We start from the raw sequence: 13,883 nt of genomic DNA, 5'->3' as shown, positions 1-13,883 counted from the left end.
GTATTTTCAATATTCTTGAACGGGCGTTAGCGAGTTCTTACTTTTGACTTACTGAAGGTCAGAACTTACTGTTCTACAATAACTTCAATTCAATTTATAATATCATCCCAAACATCCGTATAATCAGACGAGGTTAAGTCAAAAAAGAGCAACCTAGGGGAGCTTCTCAACACATATCATTGATACAACATTTATCTTGATAAAATACTGTAATTATACAATAGTCACATGAAATATATTAATCTTTTAATTATATAAAAATGAATGTCTGCTTGTATGTTAGTTTTGTTTGTTTTTTCGTATAGACTCGAAAACTTCTTGACAGAACGGCATGAAACTTTGCAATTTGGTGATGGTCCGACCGTAAATTTAATAGGGACGCTAATAATAATCATATATTAATCCATTTTACAGACCTATGTTTTCGAAATTGTCGGCCGAGCGGTCTAACTTAGAACGGGAAGATCATCATGATTCAAGATCATGTTGGGATAATATGATTTAGCATACGACTTACCGCTGTAATAAAACACTCACTCTGTGATAAAATTGTTTACTGGTATTGAAACGGTAGTTTTAAACACATTATGAAGTCCTATTGAGATGTAAATAAAAATTGATTGCCAGATAATTTCATGATTCACAAAATAAGTCAAGTGTGGCATGAGATACATTGACTTTTTGGCGGTACGAAGTTTGCTGGGTAAGCTAGTATATATATATCTATATATATATATATATATATATATATATATATATATATAATAATATATATATATAAACGCGGTTAGTCAAGAGTACCTATGTACAAGGGCCTGGGAAGAATCAAGGACAAGGAACAATAATATATCACTCCTGCCGAAACTCATTGCCTTTCAAGCTTTCAACAGCCTCTTTAACACTCCTCGAAATCTTCGTAAGTCCGCCATGTCTCTAATATCCGGAGAGAGCTCTATATTATTTTGGGCCCATATATTGCGGAGATGGCGGTTCTATGAGCATCTGGTGAAATACAAACATATAAACAATCCAAACATCTGAAGATATAAACAGAAGTTGCTAGTTAATAGTATAGGATTTATTTATCATCTGCTTTTTCAAGTTAAATTAGAACAGTTGAGATAGAAAATACATAGTCAATCTTATTTTGTAAATTAGTCCAGCTTATTGTTTCATATGAATAATAGTGTTTCATCTTTGTGAAATCTAATTTCAATATGCGCTTACCGGTATCCTATTATATTAAGCGAGCAATTTCTGTTTATCTATTTATATTTTTATATCTGGTTATATGGTTATTTATGTTTAACGGATCTCGAAAACGGCTCCAACGATTATCACGAAATTCAGAACATAGTAGGTTTATAACATAAAGATTCGATTGCACTAGGTCTCATCCCTGGGAAAACTCGCTGAAGGACATGAAAAGGATAATTCATCCTTGGAGAAACAATGATGATTTCGTCGTCTCTCGATAACAGAAGAGATGCGTGTGCCTGTGTGGGAGGGAGACAGAATTATTACCAGCTGTGTAATCATAATCAATCAGCGAGAAAGTTATCGAGCTAGACAATTAAATCGACTTGCTTGATCAACATAATCTGATTTGTTTACATGAGACATGATAATCCTCCTGAACTAGAGTATATCATAATTTTCAAAGTTGATCATTATAAGTGATTAGTGAGTGTTATTTTGTTATTCAATTTGGTTTGTGAATAATCTAAATTAGAACTTTTTTGTTTTCAAATGTTTGAACAGAAATTGAACCTGAATTCAAGTGTATGGAACATACCTACTTTCTGGACTATTTAAGTGTATAAATCAAATTAGGGAAGAAAGAGTTTTGGGCTGTGCCTGTTTGTACTTCCCCATCATTTCAAAGAATTGTGTTCGGTTTATCAAAAGTCAATAAATAAATAACTAGCGAAGCTCGGTGCCCCGATATTATTCGTAATATCACAATTTTCAATTTTCTAAATCTGCAGGCAGCCACGCTACAGTTTCAGCCAGCACATTAACAAGTTGGCAACGTGGATGATCGAGCACCCGTGCATTCTGGATGTTGCCTGCACCTCTGCCCCCTCTCACTCGACACCCGACCATAAGAGCGCAGGGGTGGGGGGATTCGAAACGGTGACGTCATCAGAGGTGCCAAGGAGGGGCAGAGGGGAGACATCGTCCCGTCGTAGAAGTCCTCATCCGATATCAGAATTACTTGATGGAGAATGCCGTAAGCTAATCATCGTTCATTCATAATCCTTCATCATCATTAATTTATTCAGTCATTCATTCATTAATTCTTCAGTCGTCCTCAACCAGTCAATTATACAAGTGAGAATAAGAATGTTCTATTCCTTCAAGTCAGTTACACACACATCAATAGTTATTTGTATATCTAGAGTGAAAAGTGCTGTTTTTCCTCCCTGAGGGAAAAGTTTGAAGGGAGAAAAAACATTTCCTGAGGGAGAAATAGTTATTTGTATATCTAGAGTGAAAAGTACGATTTTCCTCCCTGTGGGGAAAATTTGAAGCCCGAGGCGAAGCCGAGGGCAACAATTTTCCTGAGGAGAAAAAGTATTTTTCACTCGTGATGTACACAACATTTTTCCTCCATCTACATTTTTTTATAGAAACTGCAAATAAAATCATTTAATACCTTACATATTGGTGACAATGTTTCCTAACAACATAACCTAAAATCTAAAACCTAAAAACCGGTCATCTGATTGGCACTGCCGATTGCGCTATCTATCGGCCAAAGATGTAACAATTATATCAGCTGGGTGTCTACCAAAAAGGCTGACTCATCACGCGGCTCAGATTTGAATTGCAGATCAAAAATTATTTATTGGCTGGTATTTTGAATGATAAAATATTTTAGAAATTGTATAAATTTTTATCATCTACTAATATTAAGAATATAATATCATACAAACATATTTTCATGAGTTGATCAATTTCTGGTTGTGGTATTGAATTCAGTTGACTCAATGACAGACACCTCTATTATGCTTCTCATCTAAGCTTAGACTTTCTAACATTACAATGTAAGTTTTAAAATAGAGATGCTTCCCATGTTATTTAAATGGAGTCACTTTTACTCCCTAGGGAGTTTTTCTGTTTTTTACTACCGAGAGCGAAAAAGTGACACTCTAGTATCATGTTTCAGGGTAAAGTAAGTACTTTAGACAGTAGGTGGAGGAAAAACAAATTCTAGAGAATCTTCTTCTGATGAACCCACTCACTAATTTCCTTCAGTTGCCATAAATGATTATTTTTGATGTCATAACCTATTGTTCGCGACACTGCACAGAAAGCGCTGTTTCCAGTCCCTACATAGATCTGAAAGACATTGTTTGCAGACGACTCTCGTCTGACGTCAGACAGTTTTCTTTCCGGCCTAGGCCGGAAAGAGTACCCTTTCCAGCCGCTAACATGGAACTGAGAAAGGTGATCAAAAAACCGCTGATCGAAAAACTTTTCATTATTTGTGTTCATATTCAATAATTAGAACATTCATAATAATATCATCTTATTGTCATTTGAAAGAATAAAAAAGTATAAACTCAACCTCCCACATAATTGAACATCATCTTTTAGGTTACATAGACAATCAGAATAAAAAAAAAATACTTGGACAATTTCCTGATATTCAGATTACCTGAGATTTGCTAGAGCTATCACCTTCCACTTCTGCTTTCGGAAGTGCTTAGTAAACAACTATTCTCATATATATTGTTTATTTTTGTGTGTGGCGAAAAATAGCGTTCGCAACACGGGCAAAAATGTTTTCCGGCTCTCAATCTTTTCTAGTCGGTTTTGAAAACCGATTTCGAGCCGGAAAAGTCTCATTTTCTGCTCTAGGTGCGAATATACTATATTACAAGTATTCATGAGCTTCAAATTTCCACTCAAGTAATGTTCTAGGTTGACTGCTTTATGTATTCCCTATTCAAATTGTACTGTATATACAGTACTACTAATGGCTCATGCCCGGTTTTTTCAGTAGTTCCATAAACTGTTATCCATTCAATAACTTTAAATCGTTGAACATGTGAAATGCGTTGCTAGAACGCTCCTTAAACTATTGAATTCATAAATCTGTTGATAAACTATAGTGCAAAAATCAGCCTATAAAATATTTATGGAATGGATAAATGTGTCAAATTTCCGGTTGCAATCGAAAAATTGAGTGTAGGTCACCAGTATTTAAAAAATAAAACAAATTCAAAGTTTCACTATATTTATGAGCTTTCTAGCAATTATCTGGTGTCAGCCATCTTGGTTTGGAGACATTAGCCAAAAGATGTCAGTACCGTAGGATATAGCATACAATAAGCAGCATGGAATAAACCTCAGACCAGTTATAGAATAGACACGCTGGGAAGTCTGGCCTCTGAACCAACATCTAGCCAAATCCACCCATCTTGACGTCACAACAGTGACGTCACGCTTCGTATGAAAACTTTCAGATTGTGTTTATTTCAGATTCATGGTTGTTTTTAGGTTATTTCTAGCTACGGGCAAAACGATATATATGTTAATTTATGATGTGTTATGTGATATCGGCTTCAAATTTATAATGTGTTTTGAAAATAATAAGGTACGGTAGCCTACAAAACTATTTATTGTCATGCTGCAATGAGGTCACTTACATCATAACCAAGGATAATATTACAGTTACAACTTGTGTTCAATTCAACTTACACATGAAAAGATATTACACTTTTTTCCCTAAAATTCAGTGCAATTATATGCTGCGCAGGAGATACCATTTTCATAAATAATAACTACATAAATAAATAACAATCTGCAATGGAAAACAAGCTATGTTTAACAACAATGTAGGTTACAACACCACAAACACTTACACAACAAACTCAAAAAAGTTTTCTATACAATGCGTGACGTCACTGTGTGACGTCAAGATGGGTGGATTGGCAGTAGTAGATGTTGGCTTCATCGACTTTCAGTATGAATATTTAATGGGCCGTGTCTATTCTATATCTGGTCTAAGGAATAAACAACCAAGATTTGGTTGGTTACCATGGTTACCATAACATCAAGGCCCGGTTCCACAAAATCCGGTTAAATTTTAACCGTGATTAATTTCACGTGAACCAATCAGAGAAGGCCTATTTGATTCTTGAATAGTAGTGCTAATCGAATTTCCATCTAGCTGTTTACCCTGTTGTCAATATTTGCAGTAGCAGAAGTCTTCGGGGTGATTACAGCATTTAATTTGGATTTTTGTTTAATAATAATTTTTTTTTCTACAACTGCGCCTAAAAAAAGAATTTACATACTCAATTCTCCTCGTTAAACAGCTTATTTCTGAGGAGAATCTACTTTTTCGCTCGCTAACCATCTGCGCATGCGCAGTAGATTTTCTTTACGCTCGGTAATCATTCGCGCATGCGTAGAAGAGTTTCTTACGCTCGCTAATCAGCTGATGGTTTGTTTGTTTTAAAGCTTCCCAGAGACTCTAATCAGAGTATAGGAATGGTCAAAAATTATATAATACATACAGTATTACATAAAAAGAAGAAAAAAAAATCACATAAAGGAACCCTCTCTACACACAAACTCTTCTGTGGTATAGAATACTCCAAGCATCAAAAAACTTTTTAATCCTTCTCAAAAACATTATTGACATCTCTTCACAATTTTTCAAGTGAGTAGGAAGCTTTCTAATAAATTTAAGGCCCATATATGTAGGTTTTTTTCTCAAAAGAGCTGTTCTGTGATACAGTGAAGCATAGTCTCCTCTATTTCTAGTATTGTATCCATGCGAATCAGCATTTCTAGTCATTGTCTGTCTTCTAAATGCATAATCACCTCATATGATAGAGGGAACGGTTAGTATGCCTAATTCTTTAAAGTGGTTCCTGGTAAGCAGGTAAGCTTTAAGCTGGTAAGCAGCTCGCCAAAAGGTCAGATCTTAACCTAAAAAGTCGGTAATTGTAACTCCGCCGATATAAATAATTTACCAGGTTTGGGCAGTTGTAGAAAAAATTTTGTATGTAATTCGCGCGTAATGATTCTTTATCGCTCTTGCAAATTATCTTGTTTTGCGCGAGCGATAAAGTCGCGCATTACGCTCTTAATACATGTAAACAAGATCTGCCTTCACCGAGTATGTAAGGGTGGGAAAATGAAAAACAAGAAATGATCGAACTGGTTTTGATAATTAAAACAAAACAATAAATTATTAGTACAAAATTTAGAATTATAATTAGAAATTATGAAATAACAATAAATAGATGAATTTTCAGGGCTACTCGCTTGGCTGCTAGTGAAGATTAAATTTGTTGTGGTTATGGAAAATTTAAAACAATGACTCAGTAGTCACCTACATTTTATGATAAGGGCCCCAATTGGCATCCACTGGTTGAACGCGACGTTAATTATTAATGAAAAATAAAAAAAAAACTGATCTATGAAGTGGGTTCAGATCCCTTCCTATTCATAATACAATTCTCTTTAAACTGCCCGAACTGTGACAGGAAAACTGTATTACAAAACAAGAACAAAATCTATCCCCTTCACCAGAACAGCCGGACTTTACTCACAATCCTAACGAACGAGCTCACACACCCAAAGTAAAATTTTGGGTATTAATATATAACTCAGTCAATGCCAAACATGAAGCCATTTCAAATACTATTTTATCAGTCGCACAAGCGAGCACGTTTGTTTATCAAAAACCAAAAGAGAACTACAATAATTTTGATAACAAGTGAAATAAACATCTTTCTGTCGATGACAAAACTGTTCAAAGACAAAAACATTGTTCATTAAACTTTCGTAAATTAAAACTCTAAAATCCTGATCAATAGAGATAAATATATGATTCATATATATGTCCCATATGACCAGGTGCATACATAAATAGCTAGTTTTACTTCCTTGTCCTATTACCATAGGTAAGGAAAGTATTGCTTTCCGAAAAAATTAAGGTACCCCAATTCTAAATTTCTATACGTTTCAAGGTCCCCTGAGCAAAAAAGTGGTTTTTGGGTATTGATCTGTGTGTGTGTGTATGTGTGTGTGTGTGTGTGTGTGTGTGTGTGGTGTGTGTGTGTGTGTGTGTGTGTGTGTGTGTGTGTGTGTGTGTGTATGAGTGTATGTGCGTCTGTGTACACGATATCTCATTTCCCAATTAACGGAATGACTTGAAATTTGGAACTTAAGGTCCTTACACTATAAGGATCCGACACGAACAATTTCGATCCAATGCAATTCAAGATGGCGGCTAAAATGGCGAAAATGTTGATTCTATCAACTGTTGGCAACTGTTGATTCTATCAAATCATTCACTATGAAGAGATAGCAGATCTCGTGTGTATCGAGCGTTATAGTCCTGTCACCAGCTGACTCAGATCTTTGAATATAAACTAGTATGCGCGGGAACACTAGCGTCAGGTGATCACTTTTCATAACGGCAAGGAAAGTTGTGTGACTTCGCCACACCAGATTTATTAGTTTTCAATTGGCATTTTGTCTGTTCAGGTCTAGCCGAGCGTTAGCGAGAACGAGAACGTGAGCGCGAGAGAGAGAGCGTGCGAGGAGAAGCGAGACCCTTGGTGAGGTCCTCATCCTCCTCTTCGCCGTCGCCCTCAGCGCGGGAGCGAGAGAGAGCGCGTGAGAGGGTGCGGCCGAGGGTGCGAGAGAGAGAGAGCGGTGGCTGTCTGCTGAATGTGATGATGGGGGGTGCGCTCTACTGCAACTTGTGCGGCGAGTATGTTGACTCCATGCAGCACTTCGAGCGCCTGCATAAGGGATGTGGAGCCCCTACACGCCTAGAACAGGTTCGTTTCAATCTCTTAAAAGAAAACATGGACTATAGTGAGGTCCACGTTATAATGACAGTATTTGATCAACTTTGGTTTTGCTATCCTTGTCTATCATTCGACAAGCCGGTGGTATCCTTTTCTAGGTCCCAACGATGCCAATTATGTTTTTGACAGTGTAGAATATAATTAATTAATGCAAGAATCGACATTCCTATTCTTCTATCTTTATCCACTGCCATTATAACGTGGACCTTACTATAACAGCTGTGTTTGTAACAGCTGTGCCTAGTTGAAAGTTGTGTGTATATTTGTTTGGCTTCAAAATTTTCTGAAATAACTAATTTATTCAAGTGCGGTGATATAAGTGCAAAATTTCACTTTAATTTGGTATTTTAATCATTCTTCATTCAAAATTATTAGAAATTAGAAATATTTCTAGCTAATATTCTTGGACAGAACTTTGAACTTTAAATTTTCTCAGTAAGAACATGACTATTTTTTTGGACATTTCATTATTTATCAAAATTTGGGAACATAATAGTTTTGGGCTATGCCTGTTGTTCTATCCCGATCATATTCTATGATTTGTATTATATCAACAAATAATATAGTAAAATAATACATCTCAGAGAATTTAATACTCTACAAACCTACAATGAGCATTCATTTCTACAATGCTCATGATGGAGAGTTATCAAACAAACAGTTCAAAATCAAATTTATTGACAAATCATATAATAATTCACAAATACATGGGAAACAAATTCAGTTTCATACATCACAAATTTACTAACAAAAAAACAAAAAGCTTTCATTGAAACTAAATAATAATCTAATATATAATATTGGCGTTGCCAGAAAACAAAATTTGTACGCTATAGGTCCACGTTATAATGACAGTATTTGATCACTTTGGTTTTGCTATCCTTGTCTATCATTCGACAAAGCCGGTGGTACTATCCTTTTCTAGGTCCACAACGATGCCAAGTATGTTGTTGACAGTGTAGAAATATAATTAATTAAAACAGAGAATCGGCATCGCTATTCTCCTATCTTATCCACTGTCATTATAACGTGGACCTCACTATAGAGTCAAGTCTTTTCTCCACCTGAGTCGCCGTAAGTGTGAGTTGAGCCTAAATCTACTAATGAACCAGGCTATAAAAAAGTCATTCTATACTATTCATATTGTCGTGATACAGTATCATATTGTGTTGATACATTTGTGCAGATGTTGCAGTGAGCCTGGCTTGTGGTCGAGCCATGGTGGTGAGTGCAGCGGTCACCCTCTACGCTCTTTGTCACAAATGTCTAGAGCACAAGTCCGATGGAAGTGACGTCGAGCCTGACAGTGAGATGTCCGATCGAGACCGACAGGTAGGCCGCCCGTCCTTCAATCATTCATTTAGTTTATGATCAACATAATAATGAGTGATCCGTGGTCTAGTGTATAGAGTGCTTGCGTAGCAACCTAGAAACATCCCGGGTTCAAACACCGCTCAGAGCCTAAAGTTTTTGAACAGGTCACTCGGATGGGCACGTTAAATTCAAATTCAAATTTATTTCTCAAAAAACATACACATTATAATAATCTAATATTATAACATCTCATTGACATCCCATTTGTAGCCAAAAGGCCACCAGGCTTCGATTTGCCTCGTAAAACATGGTCGGCATTGAATAGGGTACGAACTCATCATGGTAGATGTGCCTATCTGATGCATAAGTGGGGGAAGGCTGACTCCCCTTTCTGTGAGTGTGGAGCAGTCCAGGACTGTGAGACACATAGTGGAGGAGTGTCCCGATCAGCATACACGGGTGCACATGAAGATTTCCTGGTGGCTAAACCAGCATCAATAGCCTACTTAAATACCCTGGAAGCATGCCTCTAATTTCCAGGTCAAAAGTGACTAAGATATTTTCATTCGTTTTATATATGATTTTCTATTGTTTTCTTTTTTTTCGAATTTTGTGATCATAAATGTGTTGTGTATACTGCCATACGCTAAATAATAAATTATAACATCTATAAATAATACAAGAAAAATACTATTAAATATATAAAATGATCCTAAAACTGCAGTATATTTTTTTTATGTCCATCTATGTTTAAGGGTAGCCTACAAGGTAAAACCTATTACCATAGGTAAGGAAAGTATTGCTTTCCAAAAAAAATTAAGGTACCCCCAATTGTAAATTTCTATACGTTTCAAGGTCCCCTGAGTGCAAAAAAGTGGTTTTTGGGTATTGGTGTGTGTGTGTGTGTGTGTGTGTGTGTGTGTGTGTTTGTGTGTGTGTGTGTGTGTGTGTGTGTATGAGTTTATGTGCGTCTGTGTACACAATATCTCATCTCCCAATTAACAGAATGACTGGAAATTTGGAACTTAAGGTCCTTACACTAAAGGATCCGACACGAACATTGCGATCAAATGCAGCTAAAATGTCGAAATTGTTGTCAAAAACAGGGTTTTTCGTGATTTTCTCGAGAACAGCTCCAACGATGTTGATCAAATTCATACCTTAAATAGTCATCGATAAGCTCTATCAACTGCCACACGTCTCATATCTGTAAAAATTTCAGGAGCACTGTACCATCTATGCAAAGTTGATTTTAGATTCTCATTATCAGGCTTCAGATACAATTCAAACAAAAAAGTTCGAGTGGAAAAGATTGAGCATGAAAATCTCTACAATTAATGTTCAGTTACCTTTTCACCTAAAATTCAAAATAAGCTCGAAATTCGAGAAAAATGTGATTATTCAATTGCATACTGTTGGCAACTGTTGATTCTATTAATCATTCACTATGTAGAGATATCAGAACTCTGTGTCTCCAGCGTTATTGTCCTGGCTCAGATCTTTGATTGTAGACTTGAGATGCGCGTGAACACTAGTCTCAGGTGATCAATTTTCATAATGGCAAGAAAGTTGTGTGAGTGCGCCACCAGATTTTTTTGTAGTAGCTATAAATGAGAAATTTAAGTTTAGAAGATAGTAGCTATACGTTTAGTAGAATATATAAGTTTAGAGAATATATAGATATATAAGTTTAGTAGATAGTAGACTTGAGATGCGCGTGAACACTAGTGTCAGGTGATCAATTATCATAACGGCAAGGAAAGTTGTGTGGTGCGCCACCCAATTTTTTTTTTGTAGTAGCTATAAATGAGAAATTTAAGTTTAGAAGATAGTAGCTATACGTTTAGTAGAATATATAAGTTTAGAGAATATATAAGATATTTAAGTTTAGTAGATAGTAGACTTGAGATGCGCTTGAACACTAGTGTCAGGTGATCAATTTTCATAACGGCAAGGAAAGTTGTGTGAGTGCGCCACCCAGATTTTTTTTTGTAGTTGCAACAAATGAGAAATCATTTTAGAAGATAATGCATAGAGAACAATAGCATAAGTAGATATCCCATGGTATAGGGCGTTTATGTCGCAACTTTTACTGTTATCCCCCAAGCCGATAGTCCACGGAGTCTTTTCCTATGCAACTGTGTGACACTGGTAGTCTCTCATATTGTGCCGTTCATACACTCCTCAACAAAACACTAAAAATCGTCAATAATCAACCGTAATCGCTTGAGATAACAGTAAAAGTTGCGACATAAACGCCCTACATCATGGGATATCTACTTATGCTATTGTTTCTCTATGATATAGTATTTGTGCAACTAGTGCGCAAAGTGTCAGTTTGCTGCACCGAAAGAAACGTTTACACAAATGGTTTGTTGAGTGCAGCAGAGGAACTTTGCGCACGTATTTCACATTAAGTTTTTCCTACAGTTACCATTGAATTGAAAAGTGGGTAATTATGGGTAAAATTGCCTGAAATCCATCAAATAACTTAGTAGTGTGTTAATGGCGGGGGGCAGCTGTGTGTTGTGTGCTGTGGTGGCACTGTGCTGTTGCTGTCCTCGATATAATATATAATAGTAATAATTAGCGCGTTGTGCTTGGTTGCACCTCTGCTCACTATAGCAGCCACAGCAGTCACTGTTACCAACTTCATTTTGATTTTGCTGCACTGTTGTGCTCATATAACCTACTAAGTATTTGCGTTGCCATGTTGCAAATCTGGAGTGCAGAAAAATTTTTCCCGCATAGAGCGGAAAAGTGATTCTTTGCGTTCTGTAATCAGTGCAGCAATGGCACTTTTCAACATAACTGTAGGAAAAATGTAATTCAAGATAGTGTTTCAAAGTTCGACTGTATTTGTAAATAGACAATTTTGAATATTTGCAGATCCACTATCAGTGTGGCTGGATGCACCTACTTGCAGTAACGTGACAGACCAATTGGAGGCGTTGACAATTATTACAGATGCTACTCATCGATGCAGTCACCGCTGCCCGACCCAATTGCATTCGCCGAGCCCGATCCACTCGGAGCTGCAGTGTGCCGCAAGTTACCACTGACATCACACCAACGGTATGTGCTGCCAAATACCCATCACTCTTCGCAAAATGCGTTTTTTATCAATTTATAAAATTCAATTCAAGATACATTTATTTCCTTGACGATAAAAATTATAGATATATTCGATAAACGATACATTGATCTTACAAGAGAATAAATAATTACATATTTCAGCTCAGAAGTACTATTTGACCGAGCGAAGTGAGGTCTAAGATTCTAGATCACTTGTGAATAATCCTGACAATAATGAATAGAAATTTTGATCTCATGAAATATTAAGATGGAAGTAATAGTTTGAAGTATCCAGTTTTTAATTGACGAGCGAAGTGGGCCCAAGATTCAAGTCGACGGTTTGGCATTTCTCTTATGATTAAATGTTTATATGTTGCGCATTTACGGCGAAACGCGGTTATAGATTTTCATGAAATTTGACAGGTATGTTCCTTTTTAAATTGCGCGTCAACATAATTATATATACAAGGTTTTTGGAAATTTTGCATTTCAAGGATAATATGAAAGGAAAAAGGAGCCTCCTTCATACGCCATATTAGAGTAAAAATCAGACCATAGAATTATTAATCATAAATCAGCTGACAAGTGATTACACACAGATGTGGAGAAGCCAGTCTATTGCTGTATTTCCATAAGGTCTATAGTTTCAATCAGGTACTTGTGGATGAGAATACTGCGTGAGGTCTACTGTTCACAGAACTACTAGAATAAAAGGAAAAAGGAGCCTCCTTCATACGCCAATATTAGAGTAAAAATCAGACTATAGAATTATTAATCATAAATCAGCTGACAAGTGATTACACAGATGTGTGGAGAAGCCAGTCTATTGCTGTATTTCCATAAGGTCTATAGTTTCAATCAGGTACTTGTGGATGAGAATACTGCGTGAGGTCTACTGTTCACAGAACTACTAGTATAGAAGGAAAAAGGAGCCTCCTTCATACGCCAATATTAGAGTAAAAATCAGACCATAGAATTATTAATCATAAATCAGCTGAACAAGTGATTACAAAGATGTGTGGAGAAGCCACTATCTTGGATTTTGTCATCTATAAATTTGGAAGAAAAATAGCACAAGGACTACCTTATTATTTTATCTTCTATAATGTTATTGCATTAGTGTCATTCGCATTGTAAATGAATAAATAAAAAATGAATAAATATATATTTGCAGTCTCTTCTCGACTTGAGTCGTGTGAGTTGAGCAATTGCCCTTAATATTTCATTTCCAATCATTTTATGATTATGTGTTTTATTATTGTTGAATGATAATAAAAAAATAAATTTGTTACAGGTGCTTCATGCAGTTTTCAGACAACTGAATGCAAATCCCCTGATTCAGTTGATCAAGATGGAAACTCGTATACAGGAACGAATAGCCTTGCTACAGCGTATCTCCCACAAGTGCAAGTGACTGTCGCCCGATCTGCTGTCATGAATGTTGTTTCACTGCTTTCTTCAGTTTGTCAAGTTACATGAATTTAAATTTAAATTATTTGCCAAAAGAAACTTACTATAAAATAAGTTGAGACTTGAGGAGAATATCCGTGTTGCCAAATTGTGCGAAATTTTAATCTTCTTATGCAAGCTTACTAGTAGTTCTGTGAACAGTAGACCTCACGCAGTATTCTCATCCACAAGTACCAGATG

The 13,883-nt window shown here is 36.2% G+C and overlaps 1 protein-coding gene across 1 annotated transcript; it reads left to right on the top strand.

Moving 5' to 3' along the window:
* Window positions 1–7,520: 7,520 nt before the first annotated feature.
* On the top strand, window positions 7,521–12,220 carry LOC120356508. Its single transcript, XM_039445450.1, has 3 exons — window positions 7,521–7,814; window positions 9,031–9,174; window positions 12,045–12,220. The coding sequence occupies exons 1-3, from the start codon at window positions 7,787–7,789 to the stop codon at window positions 12,218–12,220; spliced, it is 348 nt and encodes a 115-aa protein (XP_039301384.1). The 5' UTR covers window positions 7,521–7,786.
* The last annotated feature ends 1,663 nt before the right edge of the window (window positions 12,221–13,883 follow it).

Source organism: Nilaparvata lugens, unplaced genomic scaffold, assembly GCF_014356525.2.
Source record: "Nilaparvata lugens isolate BPH unplaced genomic scaffold, ASM1435652v1 scaffold6955, whole genome shotgun sequence".
NCBI classification, from domain to species: domain Eukaryota; kingdom Metazoa; phylum Arthropoda; class Insecta; order Hemiptera; family Delphacidae; genus Nilaparvata; species Nilaparvata lugens.
Note: the sequence above shows the minus strand (reverse complement) of the source record. Positions and strands in the feature narration are given on the sequence as shown.